Source organism: Gavia stellata, chromosome 1 (assembly GCF_030936135.1).
Source record: "Gavia stellata isolate bGavSte3 chromosome 1, bGavSte3.hap2, whole genome shotgun sequence".
Classification (NCBI taxonomy): domain Eukaryota; kingdom Metazoa; phylum Chordata; class Aves; order Gaviiformes; family Gaviidae; genus Gavia; species Gavia stellata.
The window spans coordinates 73957753-73985439 of NC_082594.1; the positions used below are offsets into that span (position 1 = coordinate 73957753).

The 27687-nt window shown below is 38.6% G+C and overlaps 1 protein-coding gene across 1 annotated transcript in view; it reads left to right on the plus strand.

Annotated features, from left to right (window-relative positions):
• GABRG3 (gamma-aminobutyric acid type A receptor subunit gamma3) overlaps nucleotides 1-27687 on the plus strand; it is a 347822-nt gene that overhangs the window by 177746 nt on the left and 142389 nt on the right. Inside the window, 2 exon segments of the mRNA XM_059816463.1 lie at nucleotides 5399-5619; nucleotides 8249-8331. Of these exon segments, the coding sequence (XP_059672446.1) occupies nucleotides 5399-5619; nucleotides 8249-8331 (304 nt within the window).

Below are 27687 nucleotides of genomic sequence, written 5' to 3' on the forward strand. Positions count from 1 at the left end.
AAAAAATTAACATTTTGGAACAGTTAGAGAAATAATTCTGAATCGATGAGAAAAGATAGCAAAAGTTGCCCAAAGGCTTCCTACAATATAGGAAAATGGGGTCTTGAGGTGATGGTGCATTGTCTGGTAGGCAATAGTAAGAACCTGGAAAGTATTATGCAAGAAATTCTTGCATTTTTTCCTAGGACAAGACTCTTGATGGCATTGTTGTTGTTGTTACTGTTGTTGTGAGGCATTGTGAAAATGCAGAAAATGAGAAGGCTGCAGCAAAAGCAACAAAGGCATACCATACTATTATCCATAGTCATTCAAATAGATCACCTGACTGTGACAGCCAATTAAATCACATTTTCCAGGATTAACCCACAGCTAAAATGATACACCATGGTAGGAGAAAAGCTTCATGTATTGCCAACAACATGTTAGCTCCTCTTTTGACTGAGAAAACAATGAAAGACTTGGTTGAAAAGCATGAATTTTTCTCTGTAACTACAGATGCCTCAAACCTTTCAAGGTGTTTCCAATCATTTGTCATTCCTACACACTTGAAGGGAAAATAATTCACTTCTGGCTTGATTATTTTCAAGGCACTGATGAAACCACGTTAAGAATATTTGAAAATGTAAAAAATATGCTGAAATAAAGTAGTTGAAACCCTGACTATGTACAGTTATTTGCAGCTAATACAGTTGTTAACTCATGGTTATATCCCTCTGTCCACAAATCAATAGAAAGTAAGAAAGAAAAATTGTCTTTAGCTTATTGCTCTCTACATAACGACAAAACAGAAAAATACCATCTAATTAAATCATAATTTGATTTAGAAAAAAAATTAGTAACTTTTCCTCATCTCATTCAGTCATTTTTCTCAGCAAAATTTTCAGATTTAAAGGAGAGCTTATAAAATTTGAATGGGAAGAAATATTCTCCATGAAATAATTACTAGCACACTGTACAGGTAAAAGGACCATAATCTGTTTTCTTAGTTTTAGAAGTTACTTTAAGAAGTTTTAGAAGTTAAGTGACCATTGTGAATCACCAATTTTAAAATCCCATTTTCAAAGATCACCTTGTTGGAGGTGATAGAGAAGTTTTCAGTGACAGAATATTACATATTACAGAATCACAGAATCACTAAGGTTGGAAAAGACCTGTAAGATCATCAAGTCCAACCATAAAAAAAACCAAAAAAACCCAAAAAAACCCCCAAACAACCACACACACCCCCACAAAAAAACCCAAAACCACCCACAAACCACAAAACACACCACAACCCACACCAAAACAACCCACCCACACCACACAGCACCATGCCCAGATTGTACTGACTGTTTCTTAATAAGTCTTGCAAGTAGAACAAACTGCCTTTTTACATGATGAAATGTATAAGATAACGCATTCCTTTAAGGGTAAGTTGCAAAAAAGCTGTTGAGAAAGTCTTTGGTCACAAGCTAGTCATCATAGGGGAAAAAAAAAAACAAAGACATTTTACTCAGAGGTACACATTAGCTGTCAGAAACGAGGTTTTATATTTTCGTATGATCAAACAAAATACAAATAAGCTGATTTAATTTTACTGACAAGCATTAGTCTTTCCAGAAATGGTAAAAATTATTGGTAATTTAAAATTTCCTAAAAGGCCTGAGTTTATGTAGTTGGAGATTCAGCTTAGTATTTGTGTATGTCAGGACTCTTTGATTTGGAAACATTCTCTTATTCTAGTTTCACATTTTTGCTCCCTCAATTTCTTAATTTTTTTTCGTTTATTTAAAAAAAAAAATTTCCTTTTGTAACCAGCTTTGGACAGATTGTGGAACCCTCAAACAGATTCCATTTCAATGAAATTTCTAAGTGTGGGGAATCTAGGTTATACAGGTAATATGTTTTATGAATTTACTTTTAAAGACAAACAAAATGAAATGTATTAAAACTGATAATAAATTATTCTTCTATCAATCCCTTCAAGTTCATAAGTGAATTGTGCATCAGAGAAATGTAATATTATTTCAGAAATATGTGTTGTACTAAAGGAAATAAGATTTCTCTAGAATTTCCCTTCATGTTAACACATAGATCTATTTTTCCCCTTAGGGTTGGCCCTCACTTCTTGTCAAGGAGAATGTCTTTTCAGAAGTGTGGCTGCTCTGGAGTGTAGTTTCAGTTAATGCATCCAGGCACAGTGTGAATATGTGGTTTAAGGAGGAAAACTCTTGAGTCTGTTTTGGTAGCATGGCAAATTAGGTGCCTGTAAGACAACAAAACTTAGTGACAGAACACTTTACTGTACATGACCTTGGCCTCATTTCATGGAGAATGTAGTTTCACCTTTCTACTATTGGGAAGAAGTCTTATTGAAAATTTTGCTGGATTTTATTTCTTCCTGTCTTCATTATAGTAGTCAATGGTTACTGCCAAAAAAATACGAAGGAAAAGAAAGAATTAGAAGGACATTAACAACATTTCTGGTGCAGTGGTAGAACAGAACATAAAGAATATTATTAGAGTTGTAGGATGTTGCTTCATCTGAGGCATCATTTCACTGAAACCTGATGTCCTGCCTGAATTTTCTAAGTGCAACCACTGCATTTCATAAAGATCTAAGATGACAGGCATTAGCTAGCAAATGAAAAGCATTTCTATATTATATTATATTACAGAGGATATAAACGATGAAATTTCAATTCAGATATTAAATGGAAATGTGCACTTATTTTTACTGGGAAAATTATGTTTTGTAGTTTGTACATTCTGACTGAAGATTTTACGCACTTTAAATAAAAAAAATAAGGGTAAAGTGTTGAAAAAGTCAATGCAACTAATTTCAAACAACTTTGATTGATTGACTTCTCCTTTTAAAATGTTGCGTTGCTTTTTATGACTTCAGTTTACAAAAGGAAAAATGCATTTTTTAAAGAACTAAATAACCCAGAAGATCTGTGAACCATTTTTAATTTGAATTAAAAAATTTTATTAAGGCAAATGGAGTTACAGTGGCCCATTGCAGAGATATTTTGAATGATGATCGTTACTGGCATGTTCTAGTTGCAGTAATAAGTATAGGAGATGCAAAATGGGAGTTGGACAGTGGTGTTAGCATTGCCCTGCTTCTAGGCTAATGTAATCTGTTTTCTCAGCCAGAGTAGTTTACCTGGATGGAAACCACAGTGATGCATCTATACTGCTCCTGGTGCTCACTTTGCTCAGATCTAGCTGCAGTACCTTCTCAGGACACTGTTAGGGAGCTCAAGGTCTTGCTTTCCTTTGGTGGGGTAGAAATCCTAAAATCCTAAATATCAGTAAATATGTATGATATACTAGAAGGGAATTATGGTTGTTCCTAAATTTAGTCAAAATAAAGCATTCATATAAAATAACCTCAAATAAGAATATCATGCAAAAACTTGTCCTGTAAAAAGACATCACTGTCATTAGCCAGCTGTATACAAATGGTCTTTGATTCTATAAATACTGATTCTCACATGTGAGCTAAAATAAGCAAATCTACTCACTCAGCATTTGGAGAAACCCATAGACATAGCTGGCATATTCCTCTCTATAGAAGCTGAATGTGCCAAACTCTTGTCACTGGACTTTCAAGGACTAAAATGATACAAAGTTGAGTGTAAGGAAACAAGATCAGCACTCTACCATCTTAAACCTGGAGAATTAAGGGTGTCCTTTTTGAATAATACGGGTACACTGTGTACCTTACATTGCATCCTTTAAGTGTGTGGAGATGTGCAACTTTGTGCTCATCGAGATGAAAGAAAAGTCTCTTCAGATTCAAATCTGTCAGCTTCCCTGAGAAAATAAAGCTAATAATACAACAAAAAATGGTAGTGAGAGATGCTATGAAGAAAAATGGTCCTTAATGCCTTTGGTGGCTAGGCTTTAATTCCTAAGGTGATCTATTAACTGGTATTTGGATACATGCTAGCACCACTTATGCACCTATTGATCGTTTGCCATCTAGAGATGAGAGGCCCACAGTGTGTTTTGGACTAGGATTACAGTGTCAGTGAATTAGGTTTCCTGGTGTTATAACATCAGCTTTGGAAAGATGACCTGCCAAAAATGTAATAGTGCAGGAGAACCAGATGGCTCTCAGCAAAAATGCTGTCCTCAGTTCAGACTACAAGCTCTTCTAACTATCTATAAATAAAACAATATACTATACTGTTTGTGTAACAGCATTTCTTTTTACACCTTCCCTTTTAAAACTTAGGAATAGACAAACAAAAATGCAATAAAAGCAAGTCCAGAGTCGTCAAAGGCCACATACCAGACTTTCCACACAGTCTTAATTCTCCTTTGCTCATATAATACCAAGAGTGCATGTACTAGGGGACCTAAGCAGATGGTTTCCTCTGGATTATCCCCAGCCCCTGTATTAGCCTGTGTTGTAGAGCATACGCTCTGTGTCACATCAGCGAATGCTGTCCCGGTCATGGATGCAGCCAGCCCTGCGATACTGAGAGGGTCCTTCATGACACAGTCAGACGGCCGTTTCCACAGGGTTCACAGGTAGAGCAGTCTGGGGAGAGGGAGAGGAACATAAGCAAATGCAAACATGACCTTTCCCAGCCTCCGGTGGCTGGAATTCACAATTCAAATACTGTTTTTTGCACAGTTTCTTCCACGGGGTATTAAATGCATAAATCAGCATGTTTGTATGTTCACCTATATAATTTTGTCTGTTTGTCCGTGTGTATTTTAATTTCTGCAGTTATAGCTGCTATGACTGCTTACCTACAGAAACACAACAGTAAACATGGAGTGAAAGAAAGATGAGATTCATGTAAATTATGATATTAGCCTGTTCAGGGCAGTAAGCTTAGTGACCACGCAGCTCTTAGCATTTGGGGTACATGAGGTGTTTGTAAAGAAGCATGAACATGCTTTTTCAATTCTGCTGTACCTGAAAACGAGTGGCTGAACAATTGGTAACAAACAGAACAATTAATTTATTGAATTTACACTCCCCACACACCAAAAAGCATTGCCATAATCAGGGGAATTTACCATTACGTGTGTTCCTCCTGTTCATCTCTCACACCTCTTTTATCAGTCTGCCCTGGGACAAAGAAGTCTCTGCAAATTGTATCTTGTAGCTGTGACTGTTCAGAGACAATGGAAAAGAACGTGCTAGTGCAGAAATTGTTACGGCACAGGACCAAGATAAGTGAGATGTTTGGCCTGCTCTCTAAAATAGATAGAGGAAAAAATAAAAGAAAAAGAAAGGAAAAAAAGAATTCCCTCAGGCAGTAAAAAAAAGAAACATTCTCCATTGGCCTGAATGTATCCAGCTGCTCTACAGCTGGATAGACCTTATCAAAGACCAAACAGTAATGGGAAGTGTGAAACTGATTTCAATTTTCATACCATGCTTTCATTGCAGGAATATCAAATTGATATATTTTTTGCCCAGACGTGGACAGATAGCCGTCTTCGCTTCAACAGCACCATGAAGATACTGACTCTGAACAGCAACATGGTTGGCTTGATCTGGATCCCAGACACAATATTTCGTAACTCCAAGACGGCGGAGGCTCACTGGATCACCACCCCCAACCAGCTCCTCCGCATATGGAACGACGGCAAGATCTTGTACACCCTTAGGTGAGCACTTGGTGGCATGCAAGGCTGAAAGCTTCTCCCCGCCTCTGGCACAGCAGTAGTAATTTTCAGTGGTGTCTTTATTCTCCTCTGCTGTTTTCTTCCTGATGCTTACCTAACTGTGCTTAACAAATACTGAAATATTCAGGCGTAAGTACTGCAGAGTTTAAAAACAAAGTCTTGTCTTTCTAAAAAAGAAACCTTGAGAATCGGAAATAGGTCTGTCTAAATTGTAGAAGTTGGGCTTTTTAGTGCTTGTTACAAAATCATAGAATCACTTAGGTTGGAAAAGACCTTTAAGATCATCAAGCAAAACTGTTAACCTAACACTGCCAAGTCCACCACTAAACCATGTCCCTAAGCACCACATCTACACATCCTTTAAATACCTACAGGGATGGGGACTAAACCACCTCCCTGGGCAACCTGTTCCGATGTCTGACAACCCTTTCAGTGAAGAAGTTTTTCTTAATATCTAATCTAAACCCACACTGGCACAACTTGAGGCCATTTCCTCTTGTCCTACCGCTTGTCACTTGGGAAAAGAGACCAACACTCACCTCGCTACAACTTCCTTTCAGGTAGTTGTAGAGAGCAATAAGGTCTCCCCTGAGCTCCTCATCAGGAGCATGTAGTCCCATAAAATCTGTCAGAAACCTTTCTGATCAGAGTTAGATGCAGGGCTGGATAAGTATTTCTAGATTCATGCTAATGCCAATACTTGATTCTTCAAATAAGTCACGCTGAAAGATAATCTGTCACATCTCATCACAAGGGTGAATTGCTGGAGGAAAGGCTTTTAGAGTTTTTCTAATCTTTGTGATACCATCAACTGTATGGTATTAGAAATACCGTATATATTTGCATAAAAAAAGCCTGTGGAAATCAAAATATGTGTTTACTTACGGAAGAGATGAATTGCTCAGAAGGGAGTTTTGCCATAACCCGTATTCCGCATGGCAAACCTTGTCAGAAACGCTACATTTTCTTCAGTGATTGTGTTCAGCATATTCTGATCATACTTGCAATTGCATTTGGGCTCCAATAACAAGTCTTTGGCAAACAACAAGAAAGAAATGAAACAGCTGGAAATGCCACTGACACTTTTTGTGCCCTTCCCTTCTTAGGCTTGCTCCACCGTGACAGAGCTCTTGCTTACTTCAGTAGCCTTTAGCTAAAGACTTCGTTGATTAGGATGTCAACTCCAATACCCTCTTCGTTGGGTTGTTGGGTTTTTTTGGTTTTTTGGGGTTTTTTTCTATTAAGTCCTGTTTCAGTATTTCAGGGCAAGATAAGTAGCTACCTAATAGTAGTTAGACTTTCATACCTATCACTAAAGAAACTATTTGTTGAACAGACTGCAAAATTTGTCTAAAACAGCTAAAAAAGGGGTAACACTTGACCCAGTGGATTGTTTGAATGAGCATTTTTAGTTTGTGAAAGATGCTTTCAGTTCTTTTCACCCATGCAGGTCAGCCTCCTTTTAACATTGGAGAAGCTGTTAGAATGATCATTGTTCATTGATAACACTGTGTAATTCAGAACCAATTTATGTGACTTAAGTGAGCACACAGAATTGGTGTGGCATGGAAACAATAACTACGGTATGTCCTGGTACTGTCAGGTGTTGTGTGTTCTGTGTTCAGGAGATAGTGTACAAGGTTCAGTCATGCTCCATGCCTTTCCATCCTCTTTCCTGCCCACTTTTGGGTGTGAATGCACTCCTGCTGCAACACTGCAAATCCTCTTCTAGTGTCAGTGCAAAAAAGCTGTTAAGTTCCTTACAGGTGACCTTCTCCAAGACAGAGGTTTTCTCTGTGCCCTAAATCTGAGACACAAACCTTTCCCCATCCAGTTTGTTAGCTTTTGAATTAGTTTAAAAAACAAAAGAAAAAAAAAGAAGCCAACAAAAAAACCTCCTGCCCCACACTTGCTGCACAAATTCAGGCATGCAGTTAGTATGTCTGTTTTCTGAAAAGGACTATGTAATAAACTAGGACTTAATGCAATCTACCTGGGTAAACAGATTTACTTTGTAAGCTATCAGAATGAAGATTACCTGTTTTTAATGGTCATTTTAAAATCTGCTCCATTCATAGTGTCTTTTGTGTTAGAGCTATCACGTAAAACAAGCTTTCAAGTGGGGCTGAAGACATTTTTGCTGATCTGTTTGTTATATCTGTACAACTGAGAATGGCATACATTAAGTTTTTGAGAGACAGCGCAAAATGACTGAAAGAATTTTAAGTTCATATTATAAGTAAATGCAGAGAATGTTCCTTATAAGATTATTTATGAGGTTTTAATTTTATCAGCCTGTTATTTTTGTAAAGAATAGCTTTTTCCATCCCACATCCTTCAATGATGAATTGTCTAGAGAAAAACATATGTGCAGATTTCTTGGGATCAAGAAACTCTTAATGACGTGTCTGAAATTATTTGTGGTTTTAGGTAATTATTACTGTTTTGGGTCAGGCCTAAACAGCCAATGAACAATCTGCAAATATAGTCCTTTCCTTTCAGGCCTTATGGATGTCAAAGTGCTCTTGCATGATTTCTAAGGTTACCCAACCTCCGCCTCTGACTGTTCATTGTGCTGATGTATAGTAACAGACGCTTGGTTTCTCCACAGGCTTACCATCAATGCTGAGTGCCAGCTACAGCTGCACAATTTCCCAATGGATGAACACTCATGTCCACTGATATTCTCTAGCTGTAAGTACTGCTTTCATGCTGTATTGTTCTATATGACTAGTATGCAGAGGCATGAGTTTAATTCTGATTTCTGTTTAGATTGTTCAACCATCCCACAACAGGTGTAGGAAGTTCAGGTTTGCTTAAATATTCAGGGCATTTTTGTTTTCCTCTCTAGCACTCCTGGTCGATGGACTTATGCCATGAAGTTTTCTGTAGATTTAGTCTGTTATTTTTGCCACAACCAGCCTTTTTAGTTGATACTATAGCTACACTTTCAGCAGGAGCAGAGATATTCATGCCAGTCTGTGCTATGTTAATCTATACAATCATGTGACATGCAAATGAGAATAGAAATTGCAGTTTTCTTGTAGAGGTGCACAGCTTGGGGACAAACCCAGCAATCTCTGAACATCTCAGTTTACAGCAAGTAGGATGGTAATGCCTTGCTGTTCCATAGTAAAAGTAAATGGTGTAACAACTATAAATCTCATTTTCCTTTTATAGCTCAGCTTGTCCAGTAGTCCCAATGTTGTATTGTATGTAGTGTTGTTGGTAGAGTTAAAACCTACCTAATAGGCAAAACAAATACATTGGTGAAATGGATGGAAAGCAAAAGCCAGGTGAGTAAATGTTGAGGTCCAATACTATTGTGAGGAAAAGTTATCTTCATATCGATTCATTTGAAAAAGCTTGAGAGCTATCTGCTCATGGGTACACCCACACAGTTTTGTAATCCAAAGTGACACAGTGCAAATATTTTACAAACATTTTTAAAAGGGTCTCCACTAAAGATTTTTCTTCTGATAAACTCCAAGACTCAGGATCTGTGTTCTCCAGAAGTGAATGGGAAATGTATTGTTTTGTCTTTCTATTTAGAAAATAGCATATTCTCCATCATCTCTTAAAAAGCAATAGAAGAATAGCACTATTTAATGTCTTTGTAATATATATGCTGTTGTGATAGTACAGTATTGATTTCCATTTATGAATAGTAACCAAACAGTGATCCTCAATCAGAAACCAGATTTGAATTTCTGCTGATCGAGGGTGTATTCTTCTTTTTCCCCAGGAAAACGTTTTAAAAAAATCTGCCAGTGTAAATGTCTCCCTTTCATCCAAAACATTATCACTACGTTGCCATTTTTTATGATCTATGTATATAAGTGAGCCTGGGCAAAAATACACAGTGGTGTGCTTAATTCAGATGTGTGGAATATATGCATACTCAACTGAACAGGAGGCAGATAGCTCCTGAATGAGCTTTCCTGCTAATGAACACTTCTCACCGAACTATACACACCTTAGCTATCTTTAGTTACTGCATAAAGCTACTCTTACCTTCTGGCAATCTGTTGTTGATTTGTTGCAGTACTGGAAAAGGAGTGTGTGATCTTAAAAATTAAGTCCCAGTCCAGAGATACTAATTAAACCTACCACATAAATTTGATAGGTCCTGTCGTAGCAATACTCAAAGAAGGTGAACTCTAATAGACAGGGAAGTTTTTTCAAACCTTACATTCCCTAATAGCTAGACAGTTGCTGAATGCAAATAAGTTATGCTCTGTGTTTTCTACTTAAAGATAGAGGATATCAGTGTGAACTTCAGAAGACTCTGCTCCATGGCAAAGTTTCAAATACATCTTGATTTACAGAGGTTCCTCCTAATTTAGATCTATTAGCTCGGAGCCCTTCTGCCCTTGAAAACATACATGTATTACCTTCTGTGGCTTGATGGGCATGGTGCTGTGTGGTGTGGGTGGGTTGTTTTTGGTGTGGGTTGTGGTGTGTTTTGTGGTTTGTGGGTGGTTTTGATTTTTTTTTTTTTGGTGGGTGTGTGTGGGGTTTTTTTGTTTTTTTTTTTTTTTTTTTGTTTGTTTGTTTGTTTTTTGTTTTTTTTTTTTATGGTTGGACTTGATGATCTTACAGGTCTTTTCCAACCTTAGTGATTCTGTGATTCTGTGTGATTCTATGGAGATGGAAAATACATAGGATCAAGCAAAAGCTAAAAGTCTGTTCTATGTGTGTTCTTTAAAATTCCTTGCCAGATGGAAAAACCTATGGAGGAATATTAAAATAATGTTTTATAGTTTTGTCAACCTTTTTGGTCATGTTGATAACAAGAGTTTATTTCTTTATGTTCATACTGAACTGTGTTCTTTTCCTTGAACACTTTTAGCACTACTATTATCATAATAGTAGGACATCTCCTGTGTGATTTGTTTGTTTCATAACTTGGTTGTATTTTCAGTGTTGCGTACATTCATAGCAGTCTCAAGATACATGGCACTCAGTGGGACTTATGAAGTGCCTGACTGAGTGAATGCCTGAATGATTTATTACTGCCTGTTATGACAAGTTTCTGAGGGGACAAACTGGTTACAGATTCCAAGATGTATGTCTTTGAATAAATAAAAATAGTTGTAGAATTCACAGCACAGCTCCACTTCCCTCTGCATCCCTTTTGTTTGTTCCCTGGCACACAGACAAATCTTCACAGTTTCCACTGTAAGCAAGCACAAAAAAGCACAAGTTTTGGAGAATATTCCCTGCATCTCTACACACACATAAACAGGGTTAATATTTGAAATGTCTTACTTTTTATATAAATTTCCCTTGATATTTCAGAAATGTGAAACTAATCTCAAATAACTTCTAGAGTGTTTTCCTCTAGTGCCAACTAATTCACACCCTAACCCTGTTGTTGCTCTGGGGACAGCTGATGTTCCTTTGGTGGGAATACTGAGATCTACTTGGGAATACTGAGATCTACTTGGTCTGGTTGCCATGATGAATAAGGAGAACACAGTGGCTTATAAACAAAAGACCATCTCAGTGTGCTAACAGTGGTAATTAAAACCTACCTACCCCTTCCTGTGGAAAATCCTGTTCAAGAATGGTTCCTGGAGCTCTCTAGTCTCTTTTATAGGAGTTAGAAAGTATTGAAATAATTCAAATACTCTTTACTCTCTGTGCAAGTCTTGCATGTGCTTCAGGTCACAAGATGAGATGAATCATCTGGCGTATAAGGGTACATGGTAGGTATGTGTCTGTTGTTGCAGTCCTTTAGGTAGATGTGCGCTTAGAACACTGCTTACATGACAAGTAGAGACTAATGGCATAATGCAGGGCTGCTATGCAATGCAACAGCTCTTTCTAACTCCATGTACCAGATCGGTCTGATCAACCCCATGTGGCAAGCAGGATTCTTTAATACAGAGATGCTACAACATTGGCATCAATGCCAATGCATGGTATGAATGTGTACTTCCCTGTGAATGTGAAGAAAGAATCAGTGCTGTGACTTGATCCCGGTGTAGCAATCTTTGACAGATTTTTCTCTATATGACCACACTTTCTTCATATGGTTTTAAAGTACTATATACTATTGCATAAAAATGTTCTGTCAGTGTGGTTCTTCATTTGGGTTAATTTATCCTCCTGAGCCAAGGGAGGCTGCTGTGCTACTTTTGATACTCAAGTAGCTTATTAAACTGTCTTGGTTAGCTCTATTTAGCACTGATTTGAGCATTGTGGAAATAACTTAATTTCAGGATTCTACCATAAAATTAAGTTTATTGAGGTAGTTATGATTCACATAAATAACAGTAAGGAAGAAGAGATATTCTGTCTGAAGGACGATGTCAGCACAAGAATAAACAAATAAGACACAGGCAGCAAAATGCAGGCTGGAAATGAGAAGTTAATCAAAATTAATTGTGGAACTCCTGCAATAGGATACTGTGGGTGCTAAAATTTTATAAGGATTCAAAAGTGTTTGGACAAATCATTGGAAGAAAAATGCATTGGTAGCTATTAAGCATAACGAGATCACTCTGTACTAATGGCCACTGTTTTTTTTTATTCTGAGGGAGTGAGAGTATTTTAGATTAAATAGTGGGCAAAAGTGGCTGTATGGCTAAGCTACTTGAAGGAACTCTTTTCCATTAGAGTTGCCACATGGCTGGTTTCCAGCTTGTCTACATGGTTCTGGTTTTGATTTGTCAGCTACTGGTGGGACTGTTGAATGTTTTCGATTTTCTTAATTTGAGAGGACTAGGCACACTGCAGAATAACATGAGCATGTTTGCACCCACACCTGTGGAATGGTTAATTGTTCAAGGTGTTCATTTTTTCAGCCCGTCACAAACCTTCGCCTCCTTTCCCCATCCAGGTGCTCAAGATTAACTTAAATTCGTGACACTCTTTCAGGCGATGGCATATGACAGCCATACCAAAATGAAGCTGACAAACCCATTACACCTTGTTTAGAGCATCTGCTCAACCAACTTAATAATGTACAAGGAACTTTATGGTAGGAATTTGTGCTAGCTGCATACTTGAGGTCTGAAACAATCTGTAAGGCCATGCTTCCGGCTCTACGAGATGCAGTAATATTGAGCTGCAGTGCAAGATGCCAGAATAAAAATAATAAGACTGAATTGATTAATGGGTTTTCATTGTTTCATTTTTCTTGCTGCTGTTCCGATCAAATTGCAGACAATGTCATTCATTTTAAAAAGCACCTTACATTTCGGCAATAGAAATTATGACATTTTTTGTAGCCCATTACGTATCTTTTCCCTAGTGAGAAGGTCTACAGTGTCCCGAGTTGCCCATTACTGGAGAATTGCTGCAAGGCAGGAAAAGGTGAGCATGCCTGGAACGCCATTCCTACTGCAAACACTAAAATATACACACAAAGGTTCATGAATATTTCAGGTGTTTTCAGTTCAGTTGAAAATAGGGGAAAGCGAAATTTCCAGCTATTGATGGTCCAGTTTGCTCAGTCAGGTCTTAAAACATGTACTTTTAGTCTTCTAGAAGGGTATTTTTTAAAGTATTCTACAAAAGCATCTGAAGTGTTGTAGAAAAAAAGTAAGGAAATGTGAAATGCATTTAAAAGAAATTCATCCAAATCTAACATAGTGCTTGAAAGAAACAGACCCCATCTTTCTAAATATAAACTCAGTTCAATCAAATGTTACCCCTTTGAACATGAAACCTCTTATGGATAGTCAACCAGTACTTTGAGCCTCATATCATTAATTTTCTAAGAGAACTAGCTGTCATCGCCAATTTTAGTATGTTTCTCCTAGCCTAGAAAAGTAAATGCTGGTTTTGTGGAATGAACTGTGCTTTGTTTCATCTCATGTACCATCAGCAGAATAATTAATAAAGTCTGAGGGCAGAATTTTGCTCCTGATGAAGAACAGGCCAAAAAGAACACAGCTTAATGTTCATATCTCAAGAGGGGTTTCATTAAAGATGCTGGGAAGGCATTGCAATGTGCAGAAAGAGCTTTAATCCACATCTGAACTTCCCATCTGTGCTCTCTGTAATGGGATGAACCAGATCATGGGGTACCAATGGAATTCTTGATTCAAGTTTTGTGACAAGCATATTTTAGCTATTGTAGCTTTTTCCTCTTCTAGGAAGGTAGAAACTAAGTACCAGGATGTAGCCATCCTTCTCTTCAGAAAGCTGCCTTTTTCAGAGAATAGTGAATATAGAGAGGTCTTCTAGAGAGGGAAAAAAAAATACTTTTATGGAAAATTTGGCCTTTGAAAGTTTTCTCCCAAACCCTGTATGTAGCATTCGACTTGTGTCATATATGACAATTCATGAATACAATACATGAAGCATATCTGTTATAAAACCCTTCTCCTGTTCATCTGCTAATCCCTCTCATACACACACATTTCCATGTCTTCTTATTTCTGTTGCCCTCTGTTAGACTTTACTGTTTTCATTACACTTTTTTTCAGATACCTTGGCTGGTGTGCAAGGCAGTATTCAATGACAAGTTGACCATTCCAAAGATTTATGAGGAGTGCATGATTCTGTAGGAATCTTCTTTGCTTTTGTTAACCTGTAAGCATTAATGCTGCTACGCTTTTTTTTCCTGAAGTACCCACAATGACACCTGGATATAGTGAATTTTAAATATGTTATAATCTTACGTGAGTGATTTGATTTCTTCTTTCCAATAGCCATTCTGAGTGTAATCTGTTATTGCATTGGTCAGTTGTTGGCTTTCCTTAGGTTTCCCTAAAATTCCCTTCTCACTACTGGCTAATTCACTACTACTTTTCTTTGTGTGACTCAATACAGAATCACAGAATCACAGAATCACAAAGGTTGGAAAAGACCTGTAAGATCATCAAGTCCACCACCACCAACTAACACCACCATGCCCACTAAACCATGTCCCACAATGCCACGTCCACACGTTCCTTGTACACCTCCAGTGAGGGTGACTCCACCACCTCCCTGGGCAGCCTGTTCCAATGCTTCACCACTCTCTCCGTAAAGAAATTTTTCCTAATATCCAATCTAAACCCCCCCTGGTGCAACTTGAGGCTATTTCATCTTGTCCTGTCACTCGTCACTTGGGAGAAGAGACCAACACCCACCTCTCTGCAACCCCCTTTTGGGTAGTTGTAGAGAGCAATGAGGTCTCGCCTCAGCCTCCTCTTCTCCAGACTGAACAACCCCACTTCCCTCAGCCGCTGCTCATAAGACTTGTGCTCCAGACCCCTCACCAGCTTCGTCGCCCTTCTCTGGACACGCTCCAGCACCTCAACGTCCTTCTTGTAGTGAGGGGCCCAAAACTGAACACAGGATTCGAGGTGCGGCCTCACCAGTGCCGAGTACAGGGGCACGATCACCTCCCTACTCCTGCTGGCCACACTATTTCTGATACAGGCCAGGATGCCGTTGGCCTTCTTGGCCACCTGGGCACACTGCTGGCTCATATTCAGCCGGCTGTCAACCAACACCCCCAGGTCCTTTTCTGCGGGGCAGCTTTCCAGCCACTCGTCCCCAAGCCTGTAGCGTTGCATGGGGTTGTTGTGACCCAAGTGCAGGACCCGGCACTTGGCCTTGTTGAACCTCATACAATTGGCCTCGGCCCATCGATCCAGCCTGTCCAGATACCTCTGTAGAGCATTCCTACCCTCGAGGAGATCAATACTCCTGCCCAGCTTGATGTCATCTGCAAACTTACTGAGGGTGCACTCCATCCCCTCATCTAGATCATCGATAAATATACTAAACAAGACCAGCCCTAAAACTGAGCCCTGGGGGACGCCACTTGTGACCGGCCGCCAACTGGATTTCACTCCATTCACCACAACTCTCTGGGCTTGTCTGTTCAGCCAGTTTTTTACCCAGCAAAGAGTGCACCTGTCTAAGCCATGAGTCACCAGCTTCTCCAGGAGAATATTATGGGAGACGGTGTCAAAGGCTTTACTATAGTCCAGGTAGAAGAAATACATTTCTCAATATGTAAGAGACACTGCATTAAGTGTCTTTTAGATTTTCATGACTCTCTATTTTATAGCCAAGCCAAGACCCATAAAAATTTTACAAGTTATTTTGCATTGGAAGTTCTGCTAATTTTTATCTAATTGCTCCAATAGTTTGTACTAGTTATCTATCAAATTGGTCAAATTCATCCATGGTATAAGTACATTCACGGTAAAGTTACACTTTCTAAACCTAATTTATGGTCGATTCTTGCCAAAGTACTGCATATTGTAAGTATCAGTGTGGCACTATTCTTTCTGGTAGTCTTCTGCCTCATTGTTCGAGGTATATCAGAGACACCTTTCTAAACATTTAAAGCTATATGTTTCAATGCTGCTTCCAAATTTATACAATATGTTGTGATACAAGGGTAATAAACTTAAAACAATCTGACATTAGCTCTGATAGCCACCAATACACAAATGATCTCTGTTTCCTAGAAAAAGCATCCAAACTTCCCTGAGGTTGAGGGTTGTCCATTGCCTCCCTGATGATCATGGAGAGCTGATGGCAGTTGTTAATTCATGTGTTATCCCTTGCTCTTCTATTCCTCACAGAGAGCTAAGGTTTTGGCCCAGTAGCAGAGGAAATGTCTCTCTCCTTTTATAGTGACTCTTGAGATTTTTCTCCATGAGATTGAAGGCTCCTCTGGAGAGGCAGCAGCTGCCGTTACTTCCAGCAAAAATGAGAGCCTAGAGTAAAATTACAGCAAGTGGTGATTAGTGAAGCCTAAAATGCTTAACTCATGATATCTTTGGTCCAACAAACTCTTGTTGAGACTGTCTGGATTGATGGTAGGCTATTCCAGGAACCTGGCATCTGCCCCAGTTTTGCAGCAGTCTTCCAAGGATCCTTGGTGTCTCCATTTAGCCTGCATGGTTGCCTGAGGAGGATGGAAGGCCCGTGTCATGGCACAAACTCTCTGCTGCAGAGCGAAAAAAATGCTCTTATTCCAGGATCTGAAGATAAGGATAGGCGACTGTATTTCAGGGATAGGACCCCTCAGCTTTAACTTACATTTGAACCAGGAGACTGGAAGTCCCAAAAATCCCAAGTGCAGTCTAGCTTCTCAGAGCCACCACTATTATTTTTCTAAATTTTCTATTAGTAAGATTTAAAAAAAAAAGTCAGTAGAAAAACAATTTTAGAAAAGACAAACCTGCCTGTGAGCCATTTTTTTTGGCAAGAATATGTGTAGCTGACTAAGTTATGCTTACGGTGTCAGGAGAAAATAAGAGAAAGTGCTGAAGCAAGGCAGGTGGCTGGTTGCATGTCTGACAGCTGAATGTATCAGTAAAAGGCCCCAGAGTCTCTGCCATGTGACAATCATTGTTAGTTCCCATGATTTCATCACAGATCTCATGATATTCAGTGTTCACTTGAAGCCAAAACCCCTTTAAGCATGTTATCATGTGCCAATGTGAGCTTTCTTTTTTTTTTTTTTAAACAAACATTTGACAGTGTGGCACAAATGCACCACAAGCAAGAAGAAAACAACTTTCTTCCTCAAATGTAATATAACACCTATTATATACTACATATTTCTATTATTCAAGCATGTGATAACTGGTTTGCAAATGAATCTGATCTTTATGGAGGGGCTGGTCCATAACTTGTAAACACCTGGCAGCCCTGCGTTTGTAACTTCTGACATACAGAGCTCATATTTGTGATATACAGAGCATCAGGATACAGTCACACTCCTTTGCATCATATTTTTTAGCACGAGAAGGAACGACTGCTTTTAGCACTCTAACAATTGCATCACAGGACAATGTGGGAACACTCTGCAATAGAAATCTTTGCACTCTCTTGGTTAGGGAGTGATAACACTCCATTCTACAAATAAAGAATTGTCTGTAAGATAAAACTGCCGCTTTATGGGTCTTTTATTTCAACATGAGAAAGCAGACTGAGTGGCTAGCATGGTGTTGCTCTTACAGGCAACGGTCAGAGGTGGATCAATAATTGGCAGTGCCCAAACTCTTAACAGTGCTGTGCATATCTCGTGCCTCTTTGGGTTATGGGCAGATTTTGATCTTTGGTGGTTATCTTGATGCTTGAATAAACTTCCCAAGGCACCTTCCAAGATGCATGCTCCATTGTGTGTGCACAGGTGTTACATCATAGGCTTATTTGGATTCCTTTCTTTTGGAGTGTTCTATTTTTGCAAATGCTGCTATAGTTATATGTGTTTATTTCTTGTAGCCTCCCTTGATGTAACTGAAATGTACATCACAAAATATAACATAAAACTTCAAAGTTTTGCAAGGTTTTTTTTACAAGTCAAAGTAACCCACTGCCAGGCAACTTAAAAGTTCCAATCATTCCCTTCTCCTGCCTTTATTTGCACATTTCCAAAGGCAGGAGATGAGCTTGCTTGATCCCAGAAGGTTCAAGCTATTTTAGATCCCTAGTAGAATATGTGGAATATTTTTAAAGAAACAAAGAGCATCTAGTTTTCTAATTACTTTAGTTGTAATGAGTAGATGTAAAAAAAAAAAAATAAAAAATTGATTGTATTATTGTCTTCCATGGCCACCTCAATGGCCACACTGAAAGTTACACTAATGCATCTCCCAGCTGTGAGAACTGTGTGCTTTAATTCACTGGTATCTTATAAGAAATGAAGAATTGCTGCAGAATTGCAGCACTGGCACTTTGAGAACCAAGAAGTACAGAAAAGGTGTCAGAACTGGAACAAACACCAAGTAAAATTGCTGAGGAGGAGAGAAAAGGAGAATGAGAAGAGACCAGAATCACCAAGGTCAGCCGGGTAACATGCAGTACGTCGCAGACGTTTAACAAAAAGTAGCGACTATTGCTTAGGTGCATCTTGGCTAGAGCCCAGCTGACGCTTGTTACTTTTACTAGGCTTGAGTGACCAATGATCATAAGGTTAGTAAAAGCTGTCAAAGGTTTACTTGTAACAGACTCAGAAAACAGGATGAAAACATCAAGTCCTCAACCCATTAGCCTTGTTTTGTCAATTTTGTTTACCTTTAACACAGCCTGGAAAAACAAGGCAGCCTGGGAACATGAAACATTATCATGAGAAAGGACCCCTCCCTTTTCTCACTTCTGCTTCTGCAAAATTAACAGAAAACCAAAAACATATCCCTAGTGCCCACGGAGCTAAGAAAGGGAAGGAAGTAAGGCAGTCATGCAGCTTTGAACATTGCTTTGTTAACAGTGCTAGAGGATAATCAGGGAAACACAGTTGTACCTCCTCCCGTTAGAGGGATGCTCTTGTGGTCTGCCTGGCTGCCTCCCTTGCTATGAAGGGCAGCTCTGTCTCCTTAAAAGGTGATTAACTTTGTGTAATGGGCATGCTGTATGACAGATAATAAAACTTTAATCCTTCTTCATAGTTGGGTAGCATATATGTCTGTCAAAACAAAATACTCTGGGATTATGTCTCTTACTATCAGACAACCCCTCAGACAAACAAATGAGTGATAAGATTAAGATTTAGACAGGAGAAAGCAGAAAGACAAATTGAGTCATAATTTAAACTTAATTTTTAAATAAGTATTTTTATATTCTCCCATATGATGTAGATTTTCAGTTGATTCTTCTTTAAGAAACACTACAGTTTTGTATGTCTAAACACAAGAGATTATTTCTGTGGAATGGAAATTAAGTTATGACTTAATGTTTGGGTTAGCCATGCATGTTATAAAGTAATTAATTTTTTCCCTAATTTTTTTCATAATGTGACAAACTTCTGGCAGTTTTACCACTCATCTGTTAACACTCAGGAACAGCTGACTTTTCCACAAAAGCTTTCCATCAGTTGTAAGAAAGAAAACATAGGGAGGCATGTAGATTGAACAAAAGGTACATGCTATTCTGGGGCAATTGGCCAAATCAGAGAGCTTGTGCAGAAGGCACTGAGGCTCCTTTCTAGCTCCTTTTACCTGAGTTTCTTTCCCAGGGAAACCAGGGCAGTATGGGGAGGGCTGGTGTGTGACTTTATTATGTCCTGATGGGCGGTAGGAGCATCTAGGTGCTCAGAAGTTCTCCTGGCTCCACCGGTTGTGATGCAACCGTAATCAGACTTCTTGTTTCATCTTGTCTGTTGCTTTTGCTGCCACTTGCATTGATGTCTTTTGGTGAGCACGGGTGAGCAAGGTTAGCTGCACTTGTCTTTTCTTGTTGGTCAGCCCTGAGTGCATCAGTCTGGGGAACGTTCCAGTTAATATCCCTTTTTTCAGTCTGGCAGCCTGATTTGCCATCTGTGTTTCTTCCCTTTGGAAAACCACCACCAGTAAAATACTAAGAGCCTCATCAAAACAAATCTGATTATCAAGAAGTGGAATGAATTGCAGTTCACAGTATTTAGCTCCTTCATCAATATCTTTCTATTTTCATCCTTATCAACACAGGTTACTAGAGAACCACATCAGAGCTGTTCTGTGCTTGACATGGGCCTCTTATGCAATGAAAAGATGAACAAAGTCCATGGTCTGGGTCCCTAAGCTCAAGGTATTCCATACTATGTATTCCATACTATGCCCCTGGATATACTAAAGCCATGTAAATTCCTAATTGAAACTGCTGCTTGACTAGAATAGAAGAAAATGTCTGAAAGGCTGACATGAAGTTAGTCCTTGATTTGTAGATGAACATCCTAGAAAAGATCCATCCTGATCTCATCATCTTCTGCTCCGTTATTTTTTCCTCAGCCAAAACACAAGCAGCATGAGTATAACAACAAGAAACCTACCAAAAGAATCTGTTCTTTCTCTCTCACTGGCATCCTTCTGCACACACCCACACACACCCCTAGAAGAACGAGAAAGGATGAGAAAACAGATATGTTATAGCTTTCAATCTTTTCATTACTGGCAGGTGCTCAGCTACTAGGGCAGCAAGTAATATGCAAGAAACTGCATAGAATTAAACAGGATGAAGCAAAAAGAAGAGCAAATCCTATTGTAAATCCTCTGAAACAGACAAAACTGACTGTCCTTTAACTTTTCTTAATGGAATATATGTCAAATATTTAGTTACGGCCTTGAGGCACTCTGATGCTGCTATGCTTGTAAGTCTTCCCTTTATCTACATTAACTGATTTGACATTTGAATGCACATTGCCTATAACTGTGCTTTTAAAAAAAAATCTGTTAACATTATAGTCTTCATGGGTTGCAATGGTATACTCTGCATATCTCATGCCATTTGAATTGATGAAGGCTGAATGTCAGAGCTGACAAGGAATTTTCAAGGAATTTTTTTTTTTTTTTTTGCTTTGGAAAGAGGCTATTCTTGTAAAATATAAACTTTTTTTTTTTTTGAGGAGTATACATTTTAACTTTGTGAAAGATTTTAGGAATTTTTGGTCCTCAACAGAAAGAAGTATCCACCCTATAACATGCTGAGGCACCCGAATCCTGAATATGTAATGCTTAGTTTCAAATCTCATCTTAAAAGGACAATGGAAAGGTTCTTGGTATACTTTTTCATTTTGCCTGTAAGTGGCCTGATGACACACTGGCTATTTTACAGTTTTTGAATAATTTCTGACTCCCTGATTTTTTCACTGCAGAAGGTGAAGTCAATATGCTTACTGTATTTCAAAATACAGCACCTAGGGGAAAAATAGTAGCTATTTGGCACTTACAGTACTTCCTATGCATTTATCTGAAAAGGAACAAAAATACCACTTCATTTAGGAAAAAAAAATTATAACCATTTAGAGCAGTCAATGTTGTCCACATTTTAATTCTGGTAGGTCAGTTGCTGTTTTCAAGTTAAAAGGAAGAAAAAGTAGCAAGAGGTGCATGTTTGTACCTTACAGGTATTTTCTTCCTGTATTGACTGACTTCAAATGAAGCTACTAGACCAAATGAGCATGGGGAAGTTTGTCTGCAAGTGATGACTTTCAAAAGAAGGGAACCTTGAGGTCTGAACGGTGTATTTGTTCACAGCAGTTGTCTGAAGATCAACATTTCAATAAGACAACATTGCTTGCCTCTGGCAGCCAGAGAAAGCAACCACAAACTCTTGGATAAATGTCTCTTATGATTAAAAGAAAACTGAGATATCCAAGTGTTTCATAGCATGGTATTTTCTTTCTTCCTTTTTGTCTCAAACACCTTTCCCTGAAGTCCATACTTGAAATCGTTAGAGCTTTTCTTGTCTAACCAACAGAAGACTGCAGAGCGGAAGATAAAAGCCTGTTCCCAGCAACTTGCAGACCTCAAAGTTGTTTGGGAGATTTGTACTGTAGGTTTCTATCGACTTCTGTGCAAAATATAGCAGCATTTCTTATGTCAAGGCTTAGCAGAATTGGCAGCCAAAAATCCTGGTCTGTGGTACTATCAGATTTCAAAAATTAAGCAAGCTGAGACTAGTCACTACTTGTATGGCAGTTTCATCAGGAAAACCGAGGTGTTCCTGTGATTCCAGAATGACAGTCACACTTTTATTTATAATCATGTTCACTGTGATTCACTACAGCCACCAAAGGGTGTCTTCCCACTAGTTTCTTACATAACTGTATGTACCAAAGCAAAACACATTAATGGCCAGTGCATGGTAGTAATCTTTAATGTTTAGATACTATACTGAATTGCATGGTGAAGTAATGTGACAATGGTTCTGACTTGATAGAAGGAAAAGAAAAATCACCAAGGACAGTCAAGCATTGGAGCAGGTTGTCCAGGGACATGGTATAGTCTCTGTCCTTGGAGGTTTTCAAGACACAACTGGTTAAAGCCCTGAGACACCTGGTCTGAATTCAGTATCAACCCTACTTTGAGCAGGAGGTTAAACCAGAGACATCCTGAAGTCCCTTCCAACCTGACTGACTCTATGATAACATCTTTTTCAGATTCAAAACAAGATTTATGCTAAAATATTCAGTTTTCCTTATGGAGTAATTTGTTCATATTCAGAGATAAAAATCTGTATTTGTGAAAACCATCTTTCCCTGGCAACTTTTTTAAGAGAATCAATTTTCAGTGTTGGCTTTCTTAAGGAACTCCCAAAAGGAGGGGGGGGGGGTGTATGTGTGTAAGAACTGAAAGTTGTTGCAGCTTCATCTTCGCAGTTTATTTTTCTGAATGACTGACTATATGTCTGATTAGAAATGGTGATGTTTTTTCTATATATTTTCATTGTACAATGGTTGCTACTACCAGCAATCACTGGCATATTATTTGCAAACAAGGTAAACTTTTGTTGATCAAGACCTGGGGATTTTTCCAAAGACGAATATAGTCAGGCAATATGTTCAGAAGTCAAGCAGGATATAGAATTTATTCTTTTATTTCCCTAGAGCTCTCCTCACTCTGGGCAGATTCCAGGAATTGATTTTCAGGTCCCTGGCACACTGCTGTGAGAGCTCATTTTTTCACCTCTTGGCTATCAGCATTCACACCACAACGGTACGCAAGGACTCTGACACTGACTGACTCCAGCAGCTCCTTACACTCTGCTCAAATTAAACACTAATTTTGGTTCCTGTCACAGGTTAGACACATGAGATCTGTTTCCCCTCTTCTCTGCCACCTAGTCAGTCCCCACAGAATCCTCTTCTACTTTTCACAACTTCCTTCAGACACCTCTTAGGTGTCTCTATCTTCTACAACCTTTTCCTTTTCTCCTTTTTTTTCCACTTTTCTCTATTTTTCTTCTTTCCTTCCCCTCCCTTCCTTTCTTCTCATTTTCCCTTTTTCCCCCTTCATCCTATTGTCTTCCACCCATGACTGTCATGACTATTTCCTTCCTCCATCTACCTGATCTTTCTTTTTAGTCCTCCATGGACTGGCTGTGGCCAGAATTCCCTTCCTCAGATCTGGCAAGAAACAAATGTTCCTTCCAGATTCTTCATTCTTTGGCAAGAAACAGAAAGGAGTTGAGAGGCTGAGCTCCACCTGTGAAACCATAAGGGTAACACCTAGAGAATCTCTCTTGCTTGGAATGTCAGGGTGGCCTCTGCATAGGAGAGACAAGTGACATTCAGCTGGACAATTACATACAATAAGGGAGTGAGAATTAAAGAGCTGAGCGAATGAGCCCAGGGACAAGAATAAGACAATTTAAGGACTAGAGAATCTTCTTGTGATGCAGATGTTGACAGAAGAGGAAAATGGATAGTCATGTCTGTGTTTGAAAAGGCAGAGCCAAAAAATCGATGATACAAGGTAAAACCCACAGAGGAATAGAAAACCCAAGAACTATGACTGAATTTCAGGATAAGATATTCACAGTGACAAGAAGTTTGGAATTAGGAAGTAGAGAGAACATAGGCAGCTAGTATAGAAATTAGGCCAAGACTAAAAAAAAGAGAAAAAAAAAATGTAATTATTTTACTGTTCAGGACTCAAGCATAACAAGACATAAAACAGTGCTGTATACATACCCGTCACACAATTCATATAGTTTCTGTGAATTTGTTTTTCTAAATTCTTTTTCATCAGTCCAAATAATTAACTGATCTGAAATTCTTGTCCATTACTCAAACAAACTGACCAGCTTTTGCAGTTCACTAAAAACCCTCAGTAATTATCTTTCCTGTAATCTTCTCATCACATACTTCTGAATTTTTTTCCTTTTAATCAGAACATGGAGCAGAAGTGCTGAAATACTGTAAAAAATATTCTCATAGTATTCCTCCGACAAAGAAAGGCAGGGCATAGCAGAAATTTCTCACTGGAGGTTTTACCTCTGAAGAATTTCTGGACAACTGCAATAACTGAAAGTGAGACTGAAATATTGTTCAGACAGACCTATACACTTCTTAGTGGTGGTCAGAACAAAACCTTTTGAAGTTCTGGAAAGAACTCATCATACAAATACTATCATCAATAACTGACGGCAGTTCCAAATCTGCTTCATCATTTTCATCTTTACTTCAGTTTAAAACTATTATCCATCTGAAGCTTAAAACACTTTTGAACCATAGGAACAGCTAATACCTGTAATAGTCAGAAAGTTCATAATGACTGTTAAAGTTAGAGAAACAAGGTTTTAGAAAACTCTCAAGCAGATTTTTGAATGGTCATTGAAATAGCATTTAGTTTCTTCTCAGCTCTCAACTCTGGTGTATAAATTACTACTTTTTCAACTATATAAGGCCTTGAGAAACTGAAGAGGCCTTCGTTAACTGACCTAAAGTACTTATGTACTCCACTAAAGTGTCAGTATTTTTAAGGTCTTTTATTAAGCCATTCTGTCTGTAGAATATGACTTTCTTTTCCAGCCTTGGAGGATTTTAAGATGCTCAATATTTTATACGTAGCAAGATTATTAGAATTGCAAGAATTAACTTATACTATATCAGTATTACTGTGTGCATAGGATATACCGCAATCACATTTATAGAACAGTAACATATGAATTGAATATTGTTGATCTATCTCAATGAAGAGAGAAACAACGGAAGTTTTTTTTCACAATTCCTTGTCTTTAATTTTTAAAGAATAAGTAAATTTAAAGACAGTTTTGTTTTGCTTTTAATGCAGAGCCAGAAATTGGACAGTTGGAGCGACTTTCCTCATATATCTGATTAACTTCTCAGATGATGACTGACATATAGTAGATTTTGACCTAGATTAGACTTTGATGTCACTTTTGGGGCCTTTTTTTCTACTTTCTTAAATGTTACCTGTTCTTTTGTTCTTACATCATTAACAATGGCATATGATCTTATAAAAGTACAACAAACCTACTAAAAAAGACTGAACAGAGATCTAACAAAATGCATATGAACAAATTGAGGTTTTGTAGGTGATATTACCTGCATATTTATTTTTAGTAAAGATGACTTGGATTTCCTACGTTTTATTTTTAAATTTGTTCTCATGAAAACAGTACCTGAGCATTAACATCAGATACATTTAGCCTTACCTGAGGTTGGATATGCTCAGGGTTTGTACAAAAGTAAATAAATCTCTAATATCTTTGCTGTGTTTATAAGCTGTCGGTGTGTTAGTTTGGACATCTGTGTTACACTTCAATAGTGTAAGGCATCTACAGGTGTCTGTAACGCTAATAGTCTGATGCCAGAAAGACTTCAGGTTATTAAATTGGAGGAGATGTCATGCTGTGTTGCAAATCAACCCAAAACTCACGTGCTGGGATGGTGTAGAGACACAAAATTCACATGCTGTTATTGCATAGAGGTGAATCTTAAGAAGTTTAGTGCTGTGGATATCTTCTTGGCTGTATGGCATAGGAGATGTCCTAAAAATCTTTGAATGCCAAACTAGCTGGTCCATGAATCCATGCAGGGTTGTCACCAAAACCTCAGCGCCTTTCCTCTTGATGCTGTAGGCATTGACTCATTAGTTTACTGTGAACTGCCAACACCAAACGTAAGAAAATTGTGCCGGGTATGTAAGCTATCAGATGAGAGGGAACGTTCCAGAGGATTTCTGTAATCACTGAGTCTTATTTTCAGTTGACTTCCTGTAACTGTGAGACTTAGAAACTTAATTTTAAAATGGCAACCTGGGAATGTGCATGTTCTTGTTTCCAGGAGCTAGGTTTTTAAGTGAAATAGCAACTCTACCAAGAGGGTTTTTATACAGTATGCAGTTGGAGTTGCCAGATAGTAAAGGAAAAGCATGGGACTTCTTCAATCACTGGCTTTGGTATTTTTATTTCCTTAATGTATTGAGTTTTCTAGTTATTAGGAAAGGGAATCTGTTTTTTAATTGGAAGAAAAACATCTCAGCCAATTACCATTTCTCTTCTGTGTTGTCCCAGCCTAGGATTCCTCTCAATTTTGCCTCTGTGCAGGTGACGTAGAGTATCAAGTGATTCCTAAGTATAACATTGTAAAACTTCATATGAACTACTGGCCTGTACATTAAGGAATGACATTTTTAAACTCATCATTAAATATTTAAAGGCTGATGGTGGCCTGAAATAAATCTGGGGGTCTGGCTGTGGGTCAAACCATTTGTGAACTGTTAAGGTGGAATAACTTATAAATAGGTACCACAATCAGTACCCTATGAGAACAAAACACGTGTTCATCCAAAATATTGAGGCTATATCTGTACCAGTAAACTAAACAAAACCAGAGTATATTCTTAGGTGCTGGAACCAGATGGCATGACTGGATTGTTGGAGCAGCCCCTTGACAGGGTCCTGTTCCTTGCTTATTGACTTTCTGCTGTTTACCAGGCAAGAATTTGGGAAGGTGAGGAGGAGGGGTTGCACTTTGTGTAAAGGAATAGCTTAAATGCATGAAACTCTGCTAGGGAATGAGGGACAAGCACCTTGAGAGCTTACAGCTAAAGATCAGAAGACAGACCAATATGGGTGACATAATGTCAGGTATCTGATGCAGATGACCTGATGAAGACTTCTTTAGGTAGCTGGGAGAAGCTGCCTGATCACAAGCCCAGGCACTCCTGGAGAACTTGAAGCACCTCTGATGTCTGTTGTAAGGGCAGTTTGGTTAGACATTAGCAATCCAAAAGGTTTCTGCAGTGTGTTTATGACAGTTTCTTAACACAGGTGAATGACATACAGACTAGGACATCAGTTTCTGGTGTATTTATTAGATGTGAATAAGGAAGAACTGTCTGGGGATGTGGGAGTCAAAGACAGCCTTAGCTGAAGCTACCATGAGGTGACACAGTTACAATCCTACGAGAAGTGAGCAAGACAAATAGAGGAATCACAGCTCTGGAGTTTAGGAGAGCAGACTTCAGGTTGTTCAGAGATCTGCCTCGCACAGTCCCATGAGAGACTGCCCTGGAGGGCAAAGGGGCTGAGGAGAGCTCATTGACCTTCAAGGACAGCCTCTTCAGGTGTGACTGATCAACAAAACTCTACAGTGGCAGAAGATTTAGAGAAGACAGGCAAGACTGATGAGCTCAGGGAAGGATGTGAAGAATGAACACCAATTATCGTCAAGATATCTCAATTTATTTCGACACAAAGGGGATTGGAGGGTAACCTTTGTCTTAGATATACAGCTGTACCAGTGGAACATTGGCTTGTGGTTTTGTAAACAGCCTTCCCTAAGATAGTTAGTAGAGAGTAATGTTTTCCTGAGCTAGCCAGACCAGCATGGAGGGCAGAGAATTGCATACGTGACTC